The sequence below is a fragment of the Takifugu rubripes genome, chromosome 8 (genome assembly GCF_901000725.2).
Source record: "Takifugu rubripes chromosome 8, fTakRub1.2, whole genome shotgun sequence".
NCBI classification, from domain to species: Eukaryota; Metazoa; Chordata; class Actinopteri; order Tetraodontiformes; family Tetraodontidae; genus Takifugu; species Takifugu rubripes.
The window spans coordinates 12,348,284-12,363,508 of record NC_042292.1 but is presented as its reverse complement, the minus strand read 5'-3'; the positions used below and the strand labels follow the sequence as shown (position 1 = coordinate 12,363,508).

Genomic DNA, 15,225 nt, shown 5'->3' with positions numbered 1-15,225 from the left:
TATATATTATGATTGAAAAGGCTTCATGTCAGGAGGTTTTCCATCTGGACCCTAAGACTTTTCATAAAAAATTCACTGTTGTGAATATTCAGACGATCTAATTTACCAGTTATTAAACCAATGGGGGCAAGATTTATTGGCGTAAGAGAGAAGTCAACCCCTCTTTCTCAAATTTGCCACAGAAGACCCAGAATATTAATAACCTTAGCACTTTCTACTTCAATTGATTAAAAAAGATTCTCTTTGTCTTATGCAGTATTTATGGTGTTCAGCATTTGTCCTTTACAGGTTAGTGTTCTCGTTTTCCACACATCCTGTTTTATTCTGAAATCTGGTGTGATTTTTTTTTCTTCCTGTCACGTATCCCATCTGTGATTGGACTGCCCACCTTAATGTCTTCCACCTGTGTCCCATTGGCTTCCTCCAACTCATGTAGATAAGCTGTGTTTCACTGCCTTTCTGTGTCAAATCATCTTGTTGTTGCATGCAACCTTCCAAACAATTTCTTCTAACTCTTACCCAGAAAGTGTGTGACTGGAATTCTGTTTTGACAGCCGACTCTGATTGTGACTTTGTATCTGTGCCTGATTAATGGATTTGGACCAAATAAACAGACTTTGTTTGAACTCAAATCTGATTCTCTTCCGTTGTGTCCGAGCTTTTGCATACTGAGCCTGATAGGAGCGCGAATAGCTTCTACTATCATTAAGCTTGTCAGAACTGAAGAAACTTTTTCAATGGTTGACACGATTCTCTATGCGACCATGAAATATTGCATGAAATTAGAAACCACTCCAATCTCCTGGGGCAGGGAAACATAATGACTCACCAAAGGACACCAACATCAAGAGCTTTCTGTGCATTTTATTAGCTCTCCATTGACTCCATCAAGACAAACAATTCATGAATCAACAACCCAATGTCTGCACTTCAGGCCTTGGCTCCAGTAGCAGCATAAATAGTCTCAACTCCCAGCATTAGTCAAACCTGAAAAAGTCTCATACATGAGGGGTCCTATGTCTTCCAGTTTTCGTCCACTGATGCTACACATTATCAAGAAAGCCTATCTGTTAAAACAGTTTGGCATAAGTTTTAGGTCTGGTGCCTTAGAATAAACACACTAGGCGTGAGAACTTAAGCAGACACTCTAGCTGCTAACTTGCACCTCCCCAGAAGAACACTGTGTTGTAGAAACAAGACCACAACCGCAGTGAGTGTTATACCTGTTTGCTATTTTTATTCCTGTCCACCGTGCTGTGATGGTCATACTTGGGCTTGACATTTACTCCTCCGTCTTGGTGATTTCAAACATGATGTTTTCTCAATGTCTTATTGTACAGGAGTCAAAGTGTCTGATTTTACTGTCTTGACTTCAAGAGCAATGACAGTTTAAAAAACAAAAAAGAATGTTATAAATATGACATTGTGGTGATGTGAATGTTCTCTATATTAGCATACTCTGAGCACGTGTACGCAGCAGTGTTATGTCATTGCGTTATTGGCACAATATCACTTTACACAATATTGACATGACAACATTTAAGTAAACTTAAATAAAATTGCCATCAAAGCCATGAGAAGGAGAACGGATTGTGATTTTGTCCTCATCTGTTGGCATCCCCTGTGTGAGCTACTTCATTTCTTTGAAGTTCCTCGTACCTTTGTTGAGTTGGTATCTGCCACTGAAAAAGGAAGCAAGACAAAGATGCTAAGTTTCTTTAGGTTTGTTTTGAACACCTCCATCGAAAGGTAAGAAAATATAATCAAGTCCTTTTATTAAAATGCCTTTGTGTGACACATTTTCTGTTGTAACAGGTGGCTACTTAAAAACTTTACAAATTAATCCTGTTAGTCTTTCTGCTAAAAACTTGTGAAAGTTTCACAGAACTGTGGTGGAGGATTTCATACAGATAGCAGTGGTCCCCTGAAAATAAACAATGAGTTTAACATTACTTTACTTCCTGGTGTACTGAATTATACTCAGTTGTTTTTCATGCTGACTTTCATCAGATGGACTTGTAAACATTGGAGGAGGTGTGATCTAGTGGACATGTGTTCGCTGTTTTCAAACCAGGGCAGTCTGCCAAACATACTTATCGATGAGAGTAGTCCATAGGTAGAGGATCTCAGCATTAACCTAGACATGCTCATCACAATTGAATCGCTGAAGTTGGCTTCATATCTCTGTTTATTTTTATGGACTTGAATATTTTAATAACTTCATTCTAAACATTTGCACTTGACTAGTTTTTGGTAATTTTGTGGTTTATTTTTTCCCTCAGTCCTGACAGATGAAACATCCTTCTTTGTGCATCCAGTGAATAGTTTAGTATTTGCTAATATCGGGGAAAATGTGACACTGCAGTGTTCCCGTGAGGACGAGCCTGTATCAGCGTTCTACTGGTACAAGCAAACTCAAGGAGAGAAACCAAAGCTCATCTCTACATTTTATGAACATGATGTCAATGTAGGCTTTAGCGAAGAGTTCAAGAACGGTCGCTTTTCAGGTAACATTACAGAGAAAAACTACCACCTGACAATTGCAAGTTTGAGCCCTTTAGACTCAGCAGTATATTACTGTGGCAGTAGCAGTATGCATGAATTTAAATTTGAAAAGATCTATATTGTCCATATTCCGATTTTACATTTGACTGTACCAGTAGAGGTCCATCAGTCACCATCAAAGTCTGTTCAGTCTGGAGGTTTTGTGACTCTGAACTGCAGAGTACATACTGGGACCTGTGAAGAGGAACACACAATTTACTGGTTCAAGAAGTCAGGAGAGTCTGTACCAGAGCTCATTTACACCCATGGAGGCAAGAAAGAACAGTGTGAGAGAAAAAACACCTGTTTCTACAATTTGCCCATGAGAAACTTGAATACTTCCAAGGCTGGGACCTACTATTGTGCTGTTGCAACATGTGGACGAATTCTGTTTGGAAATGGAACCAAGCTGGACATTGGACAGTATGGACAGAGTAAGTGAAACAAAAGTTAAAGTAATTTTAAAAGTCGAATTTTTACTCGAAACCATCCTCAAAAATGTTTAATTTTTCTTGCTTATTTGCAGACAGAGCCTCTTCTTCTGACAAACCTGTATATTTCTTGACTGGTGCTTTGGTATTCACCACCATACTGTGTGTTTTATTGGCTTTATCACTGTTTAAGCTGCACAAGAGGATCAGTTCCCAGAATACAGGTAAGCCCTTGTCTTTCAGTCAATTATACAACATTCTAATTTAAAACTTTTGTTGTTAGAATCTTTTTCACGTCTTTAAACAGGTACGCCAACAGATCCATCCTGTGATATGACTGGAAGCGTGAGTTTTATTATGATAATTTAAATACGAATGTGTCTTAAAAATCTATCAAATCATTCTTGCAAATTGTAATTGTAAGAAATTAACTCAGTAATACAACGTTCATTGCAGATATTGCAGCGATGTTCACTGAAATATTTTTGAGTTTTTTATGAAAGCTTGAAAGATGACTAATCTGTGATTACCGAAGTAGACATCCATCCATTCAGTCATCTTCTCTCCATCTTTCTTTAATCGGAGTTGTGTCAGGGACATAGTAATTCAACAAATAGCGTCATGCTGGAAATCAATGAGCATTTGCACTTTATGTAATGTATTTGCGAAGGATACTGATGTGATATTAACAGTATCATGAATGTACATCGGTTTAAAATTTGGTTTCAACAGTTTTTGTGGTCTAAAGTAGAGAGTGATTGTTTTTTCCTCTTTCATTACCAGGGTCAAGAGAAAAATCTCCATTATGCCAATATAAGCCACCAGAATCTGAACAAATCAAGAAGGATAACAGAGACCAGTAATTGTGTTTACTCTTTCATTCAGTGATGCTTCAAACGAACTCTTTACACTTTGTCACAACGATTCATCGGGTTGGACAAATAATCAAATGCGGGCTACATGTTTTGTCAGGCATTGTTGCATGTAAAGTTCTTAACAACTTATTTTGAGATTAGGAATAAGTTTTATTTGTTGCTCCCAGAGAGGTTGTACAATAAAGACATTTTTAAAGGAAAAACAACAACAACAAGTCATTTAATACTTTACTAGAACGCAGAAGACTTTTCTTGTAAGGATGTCCAACATAAGTTTGTTGGGGAGAAAGTGATCAGTTTTCTTCCCGTGCTGTTGCCATCAGAGGAATGAGACGAAAGCTTCAGTTTACTTGCTGCGAGGGCAACCACACGTCTGCAGTGTGAGCTATAAGTGTGGGCCCTGGTGAGGTTTATTCTTATACTAGCACACGAACATATGAGATTACAATAAGCGTACGTGTAAGCGTCATATGATAAAGCATAAGCATCACATGATAAAACAAAGCATGATATATACAAAAGGAACATATAAGAAAATGGGGGATGGAGTGTCACAGGATGTTCAGGTTGTCCCCTGCTATCCCGAGGTAATAGAACATCAGCTAAAGTAGGTCAGGGTTCTGGTCAGGAGTGATAATAAGTAGTTACAGCATTGTTATATGAACAGTTTGAACCTAACGAAGTTGCAGTCACTCTTAATGTGCATTCCTATGGAAGTTGCAACATATGATGATTCCAAATCAGCACAGAACACACGTTCTTGATGAAATCTACTAGATGATCTGTGGCCCTCTTTGTGATGTGCTCTGGGGTTTGGTTTTTTTGCTGGCTCTATGACTTCCAGATATGTCACCATGCACAATCTATAGTGGGGCTGGTGCTGGTAATCACGGAAACTTCCCTTCATGGTTCACAAAAAAAGGCAATTACAACACCTTCACATAATTAGTAATTTTGATTTTTGGGCTTGTGGGGATCCATGAATGTAAAAAGATCCAAATGATCGTACAAAATATGATAATTATTGTACATCAGGAAACACTAATAAGTAGAAACAGAAGTCATTACAGAGTTGAATACAGGAAGGAAGGCCTGCCAAAGTCTTGACTTGAGAAATTAAACACATAAAGATTTTTTTGAAAAGATTCTTTAAATGTCAAATCCACAGTCCAAAGGTTTAACGAGTCAAATTTGTGTGAGACAAGATTAGGCCTATTGTCAGCAGCATTGCTAGTCTCAAGATCTATAGCTGGTGGATATAGTGTATGTGATAAAAGATGGGTGATAATTCACCTAGTCCTAAATTTTAATTCAAGATTGGATGTCCTACTAAATGCTTTCAATGGGACAAAATGGCCATGATTTCAATTTTACATAATAAAAAAGGCCATTCTTGTCCCATTCAGAAAATATACCTTCTTACTTCATCTTTTGAGCTGTTTCTTGTAGGTGTACATATTGCATGACTCAAATCCGGAACAACAGGGCCGCTTTTTTGGCCCGTGTGGTTACCGATCAACGATCAGTCTCACTTTAGGCAGGGCAAGTTTATTCATATAACACTATTCAGACACAAAGGCAATTCATAGTGCTTTTCAAGGCATAACATTTTTAAAAAAAGAAATACATTATAACAAGGCAAATAAATTAGCATGAATCATTTAAGAAAATTCTATTAAAATAATGAAAATAAGAGAAGTAAATTATTATTTAAGGCCTGACTTAAAAGCATTGAATGTTTGAGTAGTCCTCAGATGCTGAGGAAGTTTGTTCCGCAAGAAAGGACGATAGTACATAAAAGCTGCTTCAACTTGTTTGTGACTGTGGACTTTTATATTGAGCTTCAGTGTGTACTTTTTCAAGGTCACTCCCCTTACTCCACCACACCGTGTGGCTGTCAACAGGATGTCTCTGCAGCGTTTTTGTTCAAAGCTGACCACAAAGAAGTAGCAACATAATATGTTCCATTGTAGCGGTGTGCGCTCAAGTAAGGTTCAGTTGTGATCAGTTATGTTAATTTCACAACAGAAGAGGAACACGATCAACGTGGGCCAGTAGCAACTACAACATAGCAGGACTCAACTAGTTCATCCAAATATGTGCATCAAGAGAGTGGTTTCATGTTGGCTTTCTGTTTTTACGAAGTCAAACTCATTAAATCAAACACAGAAGCTAGATAGTTTGAATGTGGTGTAGGAGAAGCCATCTGAGGCCGGCTAGGACACCATTATTAAACAGAGGGGGAGGCCCGAGGTGTTTAGCAGTCTCCCCAAACAGCTAAAAACACATTCATCATGGGAGCAAATACTCCCACTATTCTCAAATCAACTACCCAGTGACAGCCCTTTAGATCTTTGCTGCAGTAGGAGCTGTCATGACCACTTAGTGCTAAGAAAGCTTGTTCTTTACAAGTTTTCATCCTTGTCTCCCCACATCGTTTTATTTTAAAGTCTGGTGTCATTTTCTTCTTCCTGTCAAACTTCCCACTTGTGTGATTGGACTGCCTGCCCAAACATCTTCCACCTGTGTCTCCTCAAACTCATTTATATAAGCAGTGTTTCACTTCCGTTTGGTGTAAGATCATCTTGACATTAGTCGCGAGTCCCCGAAGTAAGGCATGTGGGGGATGTGACCAGAATGACCCACTTGATGTACACAACCCTCCAGAGGTTAAGAGACAAACAAATTATCAATCCACAATCAAGTAAAAAAAACTTAAGGCCTTTGCTCGAGGAGCAGCATAAATATGTCAACTCCCACCAAGTTGTTCAGAACTTATAAAGCTTCATGCTTTAGAGGTGAATTATCTTCTGGTTTCCGTCAACAGTCTATATGATTTCTCACTACACCTTGGAGAATTGCATATGCTCAAGAAAGCCTGGTGAAATCTGTTGGTTTGAGAACGTAAGCAGACACCCAAGGTGCTAGCTTGCACTCCCTCAAAAGAACACTGTGCTGTAGAAACAACACCACAAGAGCAGTGGGCCTGACATTTTCCTTTCTGTCTTGGTGGTTTCAAACAGAAAGTCTTTACATTGTCTACTTGCACACCAGTCAAAATGTATGACTTAGTTCTCTTGACCTTGGTTTTCAAGAAACAAGAAAACAATTAAAAAAGAGAAATAATTCTAACGTTATCTACATTAGAGTATTCTGAGCATGTGTACACATCACTGTTACCGCATTATTGGCGATATCACACATGCTTTAGGATATAGTGACAACCATTAATCAAATATTTATTTTAATTATTTATTATTTTAAAGTACACATAAAACCTAAACACAAACTACTATACAATGCCATTAGAAGGAACAACAGCAGTGGGACTGACTGACTGCATTTGTGTCCTCATCTGTTAACTCTGTCCTCTGTGTTATCTGCTTTATTATAAGTTGAGCTGGTAGCTACCAGTGAAACAGGAAGCTAGACAAAAGATGCCATGACTCCTTATGTTTGTTTTGTACACCTCCATCTAAAGGTAAGAAAACACAACTTTATTTAAATGCTTTTAGTACATGTACTACATGTTTTCTGTTGTATCAGGTGGCTAGTTCAACACTTTACAAAGTCCTCTTAGTCTTTCTGCTAAAAACATGTTAAGATTTCATAGAACTGTGGTGGAGGATTTTATATAGACATCAGTGGTGCCCTGAAAATAAACAATGAGTTTAACATTACTTCCTGCTGTACTCAAGCAGCTGCTTTTTCACATAAGCTAACTTTCATCAGATGGCCTTGACAACATTAGAGAAGTTGTGATCCACCTAACAAGTCTTCAATGTTTCCAAACTAGGAGAGTGAGTGTCACTTCTTCCTAGACAATCAACTTCACTTTTTGAATCATGAGTAGTGAATATATGGAGGATGTCAGCATTCATCTAGAGAGGTTCGTCACAATGGAATCACTAAATTTGTTTTTATTCGTCCTTTATGGTAAGTTTGATCATCTTGTGAACATTTTAATAACTTAATTCTAAACATCTACACATGAACTGTTCGAGGTAACTTTATTGGTTTCATTTATTCTTGACAGATGAAACATCCTCATTTGTGCATCCAGTGAGTGGTTTGTTTGTTAATGTCGGAGAAGCCAAAACTCATTTCCATATTTTAATGTCAATGCAGTCTTCAGCAAGGAATTCAAGAACTGCTGTTTTCAGTGAATATTACAGAGGGTAACTAGCAGTTTGAAATTGCAAATTTAGCATTTCAGACTCAGCAATGTATTACTGCATATATATGTATGCATTTCAGTTTGAAAAGATCTATATGGTCCATGTTATGAGTTTACATTTGACTGGTCCATCAGTCACCCTTAGAGTCTGTTCAGACAAATGGTTCTGTGACTCTGAACTGCAGAGTACATACTGGGACCTGTGATGAGGAAAACACTGTTTACTGGTTCAAGAAGTCAGGAGACTCTGAACTAGAGATCAATTACACCCATGGAGGCAAAGAAGAACAGTGTTTTGGGGGAGGATTAAAAAACACCTCTTTCTACAATTTTTCCATGAAGAACCTGAATATTTACAAGGCTGGGGCCTACTATTGTGCTGTTGCAGCATGTGGACGAATTCTGTTTGGAGGTGTGCAATGTTGAATGGAGAGCTAGTGTATGTTCTGGAGGGCAGGGGTAATGTGGCCTCCGGCATGAGTGTAGGTTATGAGAGGTTTCTGAAGATGCTAAAGTTTAATGAGGATTTAAGAAAACAGACTCCTGGTATGAATGGAGAGTTGGATATCATCAGCATAGCAGTGAAACAAAGACAGAAACAAGGAATGATGTTCGCAAGGGGGAAGATGTACTTCAAGAAATAGAGGTGCTCAACCACTGAGTCTTTGAGGGATTCCTTGTGAGATGGGTGGTGGATGAGGTGCATTTGTTAAATTTGATTGCTGATGGGTTTTTTTTTAAGGCAATGGTTTTATCATCGGTAAATTGTGAGTGAGGTGTAGGGGCTGTAAATGGGGATTTTGTGGTGATGTTAAATTCACTTTTGCTCATCAGATTGTATATTTGGTATCTTGACTGGTATTCCTGCAGTCAGCCTGATCTATTTTCTGGCACAATACTTAACCAAAACTATTTTGACAGCATTGAAGAGAATTAGTTTATATTGTTAGCATCTTTTATCTTATTAGCATGTGTTATACTATATGTTTTTGTTTTATGTTACAGTTAGTTTAGAAGTTAGGGATAGTATATAATCTTTAGTAGGAATACACATAAGCAAGTCAGTTGACCCTTCTTTGACATGAATACTGCTTAGACAGTTGGAGCCAGGCAGACAGGAAATGATAGACCCTCATCGTAAAATATGACAGCATAATTTACTGGTGATTGATAAGTTCCTGGACAGGAATAAGCCCTCTGACCTGGCCATCTGAGAAGACAATGGAGAAGGACTGCACCAACACTAAATGAGGCAGGAAGAAGAAGATGAAGTCACCCAAGAAGAAGGACTGGATTGGACTGAATTAGCATCAATAATTACATATGTCTTTCTATAAAAGACTGGGCCAAGGGATAGTTAGGTTGTCAGACTTCATGCCCTGACAGTTGACTTTGTTGTTGTTAGGGTTATGAACTGGCCCGGAGCTCTGTAATATTTGTATCTTGAATTGATTCTATGTGCTAAATACATTTTGAAATTGGCATTTGTTTACTTGAAGTCTTCATTTAAAGAACACGCGGATTGGCAGTGACACACGAGAGGTATTGCAATCCAACAGCATCAATACTCTATATCAATTGAAAATTAACACATTGGACAGAAAAGGACAGAGAGATGTGAATAAAAGTGTTTACACTTATGTCAGTCAGTGATGCTTCAGGTAATCTTATGTTTCCTGACTCTACTACAGTAAGAGAGGCTGGGAGCACCCTGGATGGATCCCAGTTTGTTTGTTTTTTGAAAAGTAGTTGTAAAATAAAATTTGATGACGTGTTTGACTATTCTTCTCTTTCTGTCCTCCCTCCTACCCTAGTTTGTAATTTCCATCTCATTTACTCTGCTGACCATCAAAAGAATGGTCCTCCTACAGGAGCCTTGTCCTTTTGGAGGTTTATTCCTATTTCAAGTGAGGTTTTCCTTGCAATTTTTGCCTTTTAAGAGCTCAGGATCTGGGTTTCTGGAAAACGCTTTGAGACATTCTTGATTTTAAGAGAAAATTTAGCTGAACATTTAAATCACAGTCAATGAGAAAAATTCCAACACCAGAACTAGATTTGTTCCCTGTTCTGTCACATGCAAACATCATAGTCCATGAAGATTCCATTCCAAAATACTCTTTTTCTCTACTTTCCTTTCAAAAGGCATATCATGCACTCTCCTGGCTCATTCTCTACATTTCTTCTGACATTTGCTTTGATGTTGGTTAGTGAGTTGAATTGTTTGCAATTTTGTTTTGATATTGGTGGATTGTAAATGTTGAAAACAAAACCAAATGATTGCTCTTCTTTTCTTGTCAAACACATCATACACCTTCCCTTAGCTAAAGAAATGCAAAGGTTATATGTTTGTTTAAAAATATTCTTAATATGTCAAATGTCATTTTCTCATTAGGGCCTTTTCCTATATCTCAAGATCTTTCACCTTTATTACATGTGATTGTATTTCCTGTATGTCACACCCTCACATCATATTACGCTGTCCAATCAAACACAAGCTCTGCATTTATCAGTGTACAAACAACCAGCCTTCTCTTCACTCAGCCCAATATTTGATGACAAGATGACATCTGCAAAGTTAATCTTCTGGCTGATGTGTTTGGAGAAATTTGGTGAGCATTTTTATGTGTTTTATTTGTCTGTTTATAGCATCTATGTAAAATTGAAACATCAAACAGTCTTCTTTTCTGTTTGATTTTAGCTCAGACAGCTTCAATGGAATTTTCTCCATCTTTGAATCTCCCTTATTGCCACCACTTTAGATAGTCCAGCTGACACCACCCCATTGCTGATAGAGGTCTACTGTACCTGCCCGCATTAATATCATCTCATTTATGCTGACCGACAGACTAATACTTGAATCTGCTCCGTCTTACATTGACAATCTTCATTTAAGACAAGCCCATGCTACCCCTCATTGCTGCATCCTCTTCCAAAGCTGTCTGTCATAATAATTACTGAGCATTTACTGGATGCATTATTGCAACATGGAATTTTTTTTATTTTTTTTTAAAAGAATGATTGCTGGTTGGTTGGTTGGCTAGTTGTTGTTGATTGTTTGGAAATGTGGCACATTAACCCAAAACAACAACTCAAATGAAATTGAATTACATTTATATATTAAACTAAATTATTTTCTTAAAGTACTGGTCTTTACTTGTAGATTTGTTTAAACTTTAAATCTTTCTTTGATTTCTCCAACAATTTTATCTTGCAAATCTTTCACCTTTATGGCTGGATTACATGTGATTGTGTTTCCTGTATGTCACACCCTCACGTCATGTTACGCTGTCCAATCAAACACAAGCTCTGCATTTATCAGTGTACAAAGAACCAGCCTTCTCTTCACTCAGCCCAATATTTGATGACAAGATGACATCTGCAAAGTTAATCTTCTGGCTGATGTGTTTGGAGAAATTTGGTGAGCATTTTTATGTGTTTTGTTTGTCTGTTTATAGCATCTATGTAAAATTGAAACATCAAACAGTCTTCTTTTCTGTTTGATTTTAGCTCAGACATCTTCAATGGAATCTTTGAATTGGAAGACCAATTTTATCTTGGTCAAACCTGGACAGAACCTGACTTTGCCGTGTCTTCAAAAAGATAATGTTTCTTACATGATCTATTGGTTTAAACAAACTCTGGGAGAGAAGCCGAGACTGATCTGTACATACAGGATATCTAGCAAAAATTGGAAATTTGTTAATGACTTCAAATCCAATCCACGCTTCCAACTACATCCTGGTAACAAAGGAGCTAATCTGACAATATCAGATTTGGAGTTATCAGACTCAGCCACCTATTACTGTGTAAATCAGTATATAAATATTTTTGACTTTACAGAAGGTTATAAAGTCATTGTAGAGGGTTCAGGGTTGACCATAGATCAGTCATCACAGTCTATCCAAGCAGGAGGTTCTGTGACGCTGAATTGTACAGTCCATACTGGGTGGACTTGTGATGGGGATCACACTGTTTACTGGTTCAGAAACTCTGGACAATCTCAACTGGGACTCATGTACAGCCATACAGGCAGGAATAAGCAGTGTGAGAGGAAAACCAACACCTGTTTCTACAACTTCTCCATGAAGAACCTGAAAACTTCTCAGACCGGGACCTACTATTGTGCTGTTGCAGCATGTGGACACATTCTGTTTGGAAATGGAACCAAGCTGGTGTTTGAGGGTGAGTGAGTTTGAAATAATTGTATTCAAAAGGTTTATAAAAGTTAAAGTATTAAAGTACTATTTTATGTGCAGATTGTTTCCATACGCCTGTAAAAATAATAAAGCCAACATGACCTCAGTGTTCCCAAAAAAATCCAAAATGTAACTTAATTTCTTAATTGCTCTATGTTTAAACACATAGAGCAATTTATAGCAACATGAACCTTAAGTTCTAAGTTCATACAGTCATAAAATTTATGCTGTTTGAATTTTACATGTACACCACAGCAGCACATTAAAAACATTTGTGGTCAAAGTATCACTTTAACTCATATTTTTGTTATGTCAGTATAGATTCTCTTTAAATACTGTTATTTTATAAAATAATGTGTGAATGGTGATGCCTGTAGTTTCGCTGAATTAGAAAATAATGACATCATAACTGCCGTGATATAAAGTGAGAAGACAAATAGGTGTAAAGACCTAAATAATTATCTGAAACAGTATTGCGGATATCACAATTTCTGATGCCTCTCGTTACAGATAAAGGAAACTATCTTGTTTTGGTGTATTTCCTCAGTGTGACCTGGATATTTACCATCATTGTGGTTATTTTATTAACCATTTCACTTTATATGACGAAAAAGAGAAACAGCCAACACTCTCTGGGTAACTGATGTAATATATTTTGAATGTTCTTAAAAATAATAAATAAATGAATGTTGCATTCTGTGTTTCAAAGACTCGCAGTCAGGGATCCCAGACTCACCCACAGCAAACCCAGCGGTGAACATCATTTTGATTTATTTTTTTTTAAAATTTATTTAAATGTGTGTACATATGTTTTTTAATCCTCTTTATTTGCCTGCACCAATTATGTTGTGGGCAATTGCCGTTTCATTTTATTACCAGGGCAACCAAAAGGAAGACAACCTCCATTATGCCGCTTTGAGAGCCAACCAGTCCAACAGATCGAGGAAGCAGAAAAACAGACAGAATGAATGTGTGTACTCTACTGTGAGGTCGTAGATGTTGTCCCTTTGTCATTACAGCTCATCACAGGAACAGTAATAATACCATTTTAAACCAATGTTGGTGCTTTTTTGTCCTGTGTTTTAATAATTAGTGTGCATTTCCTTGTAAATTTTACCATTTGTACACTTTGATTTGGAGAGTCAATTAAACACGTTTTGCTTAATGAATTTTGTTTATTCTCGCCATATCCAAATTGATATTCAATTACTTTAACACCATAAATACATTGAGGTATAGATTGTACAGTGGTCACAAAAGCTTTAATTTTCTTATCCAACCTGGAAAGATTAATTTTGATACACATTTAAGGCAAATGTAAGTGCACAAAATACTAATAATAATATGACTAATTACTAATAATTGATGTCCAAAAAACATACCAGTGGCTGGAAAAGGCCAGACTGAAAGACAGCACAGAGCCAGTAACCATGGCTACACAAGAACAGGCCCTGAACACCAGAGCAATAGAGGCCAGGGTCTCCCATACCAGACAAGATCCCAGGTGTGGGCTGTGTAGAGAAGCCCCTGAGACAGTCTAGCACATCACAGCAGGGTGCAAGATATTGTCAGGCAAGGCATACATGGAGTGACATAACCAGGTGGCTGGTATAGTGTACAGGAACATCTGCCCTGAGTATGGGCTGGAGGTCCCAGGGTCCAGGTGGGAGACACCCTCAAAAGTGCTGGAGAACAAGCAGGCCAAGATCCTGTGGGACTTCCAGATCAAGACTGACAGGATGGTGGTGGCCAATCAGCCTGACATAGTGGTGGTGGATAAACACCGGGAGACAGTGGTGGTGATAGATGTAGCAATCCCAAGTGATAGCAACATCAGAAAGAAGGAACACAAGAAGCTGGAAAAATACCAAGGGCTGGAGGAGGAGAGAGAATGTGGGGCATGAAGGCAACAGTGGTCCCAGTAGAGATTGGAACACTAGGGGCAGTAACACCCAACCTGAGTAGATGGCTCCAGCAGATACCAGGAAGCACATCAGAGATCTCTGTCCAGAAGAGTGCAGTCCTAGGAACAGCTAAGATCCTGCGCAGAACCCTCAGACTCCCAGGCCTCTGGTAGAGGACCCAAGTCTGAAGAAGGCACCACCCAGGGGGGTGAAGAAGAGAATTTTTATTTTGTTTTTTTATTTAAAAGCGCTGAAACATGTGACTTGTGCTATGTCTATTTTTCACTTATCTAATTTAGATTGTTATCTGCCAGGTCATCTCACTGTGTTTACAAGCATTTGACAGTCTCTCTCATTTAGCCAGAAATTGACTGTGATAGGCAGTTTCCTCCTGTTCTACATAAACAACATATATTTACTTAGATATTCCCCACTATGATGAGGACACCCTTAACTACACCTCAGTTTTGCATGTGGTGCCATTAATGTTTGGCACTTCATTTCCTGTCTAAGTCACATTAAACCTTGGCTGGCCTTTGACCTATTGGTACTTCAAATTTTGAATTATGGTCATTTCAACCTGTGGACTCAGCACAAAAAGATGATCTACCCCACAAAAATACTTTTTCTGCCAAAAACACATATATTTGGGCATGGGATAATATTGTTAGATTGACTAAAATGTCAAAAGTTAAACGAGAATCATTGTGTCGATTTGACACATTTTGTATTAAAAATGAGAGTTTATGCCCATTATGGCTCAAACCTATGAGAATCAAATTATGTTTCTGGCTGAGATGGCGGCCAATGTCGGATGTGAAGGAGCTTTCATCAAGAACAGCTTTTGTTCACCTCACCCCTCCTATAAAAACTGGGACTTCACTCTCCTCAGCACCACCTGCTGGGTAAACAACTCAAACTGGTACCACCATGGTCGTGATAAATTAACTTTCTGTGGCAAACGTGTCCAGGCTACTGGTACTGTCAGAATCACTCATGCTCAGGTCAGCTCTTAAGCTAGCTTAAGTATTGATGTATATTTAAAATGTCTGTTTGTATTTTCATGTGTGTGAGTATTACGCATGGTGGAGGGGGTGT

The 15,225-nt window shown here is 38.1% G+C and overlaps 2 protein-coding genes across 2 annotated transcripts; both read left to right on the top strand.

The window, feature by feature from the left end:
* Nucleotides 1-2,257: 2,257 nt before the first annotated feature.
* Nucleotides 2,258-4,225, top strand: LOC115250826 (uncharacterized; the record flags this gene model as incomplete). The annotated part of the gene is made up of 4 exons (XM_029841034.1): nt 2,258-2,978; nt 3,071-3,199; nt 3,283-3,320; nt 3,759-4,225. Coding segments are annotated over 4 exons (993 nt in total), but the record flags the coding sequence as incomplete, so codon positions are not given.
* A 7,156-nt stretch (nt 4,226-11,381) lies between these two features.
* LOC101064667 (uncharacterized) lies at nt 11,382-13,384 on the top strand. Its single transcript, XM_029841031.1, has 5 exons — nt 11,382-11,445; nt 11,535-12,209; nt 12,734-12,859; nt 12,933-12,976; nt 13,103-13,384. The coding sequence occupies exons 1-5, from the start codon at nt 11,397-11,399 to the stop codon at nt 13,217-13,219; spliced, it is 1,011 nt and encodes a 336-aa protein (XP_029696891.1). The 5' UTR covers nt 11,382-11,396; the 3' UTR covers nt 13,220-13,384.
* The last annotated feature ends 1,841 nt before the right edge of the window (nt 13,385-15,225 follow it).

Bases quoted from the DNA above. Each gene is read 5' to 3' on its own strand.
- LOC101064667 (XM_029841031.1), top strand. From the start codon at position 11,397: ATGACATCTGCAAAGTTAATCTTCTGGCTGATGTGTTTGGAGAAATTT. The intron at 11,446-11,534 runs GTGAGCATTTTT...GTTTGATTTTAG, and splicing joins GATGTGTTTGGAGAAATTTG to CTCAGACATCTTCAATGGAA. The intron at 12,860-12,932 runs GTAACTGATGTA...TGTGTTTCAAAG, and splicing joins AAACAGCCAACACTCTCTGG to ACTCGCAGTCAGGGATCCCA.